Source organism: Mustela nigripes, unplaced genomic scaffold, assembly GCF_022355385.1.
Source record: "Mustela nigripes isolate SB6536 unplaced genomic scaffold, MUSNIG.SB6536 HiC_scaffold_19480, whole genome shotgun sequence".
NCBI lineage: Eukaryota > Metazoa > Chordata > Mammalia > Carnivora > Mustelidae > Mustela > Mustela nigripes.
Window position 1 is genome coordinate 1 of NW_026758882.1, and position 1,043 is coordinate 1,043.

Below are 1,043 nucleotides of genomic sequence, written 5' to 3' on the forward strand. Positions count from 1 at the left end.
TGGATCCCGGGTTGCCCCTACCTCCAGGCAGTGCAGGCAGCCCTGGGGGGACTGTGACTGAGGCTGTGATGTCCCCGGACGGCATCGAGGGGGCCTGGGTAGATGCAACGTTGCTCCCACTGCAGCCAGGGTGAGACCCCAAGGGGAGAGGCTGGGAAGAACTGGAGCAGTCCCTGGAGGTGACCTGGGAGTCAGAGGCTGGCAGCGGAGCAGCCACTGCAGCAGGCAGGGCCAAGGCACTAGATGGGCTAGCTGGGCCACAGCTGCAGGTGGCCTCTGTGTCCCCTCAAAGAGCATCTTGGATGCGCTGGAGAGCAGCTTTCTTTTCCCGGTCCAGGTCCTCAACAGTCACTCGAAACCCCGGCTCAGGGGGTGATGGCAGCCTCAGAGGCTCCCCTCGCCTGTGTGGCAGCAGCGGAAACTTGCGTTTTCGGGGCATGGAACAGTCAGCTGGGGATGAATAGTTCCTCTGCGCTGCCTTCTGCCCCGTGGTGGTATCGGCAGCCTTTTCCGGCTGGTTCTTTTGGCAAAGTGCAGGCACTCTGGCAGGACAGAGGCTCTTTTGGCTGACTTTTTGGGGGGACCTCGGGGGCTGCGAGGCCTGACTTGTGGCCAGACGCCTCTTTTTCTGGACCGGGTGGCAGCCCCTGGTGGAACTGTAAGAACTGGTGATGGCATTTCGAGTGGGGCAGGAGCTCCTGTGGGAGCTGGGGGACTTCTTACTGTATGGGTCTTCTGAGCTCTCTTTCTGGGGGACGGCTCTCGGCAGAGGCCCAGGCCTGGGCACAAAGGAAGAGAGGCCTCCGTGGACCCCCAGGCGCCTAAATGCCCCCTGTGGGGCCTCAGTGCCTTTAGGGTCCTTTCTGTGAGTCTCTATCTGGGCTGTCCCTTTGCCGCTCTGTCTGGGATTTCTGCACACCTGCTCCGCTGTGGAGTCACCAGGGTCATTTCTGGGTGTTGAGGGCCGCAGCCCAGTGATGACCCGCTTCTGCAGCAGACAGGGGGTGACCGTGTCCTCGATGGACTCGGAGCGGCAGCGGCAG

General features: G+C 62.3%; 1 protein-coding gene across 1 annotated transcript; it reads right to left on the minus strand.

The window, feature by feature from the left end:
* Window positions 1-11: 11 nt before the first annotated feature.
* Window positions 12-1,039, minus strand: LOC132009388 (putative POM121-like protein 1; the record flags this gene model as incomplete). The annotated part of the gene is made up of 1 exon (XM_059387602.1): window positions 12-1,039. A coding segment is annotated over one exon (753 nt), but the record flags the coding sequence as incomplete, so codon positions are not given.
* Between the last annotated feature and the right edge of the window lie 4 nt (window positions 1,040-1,043).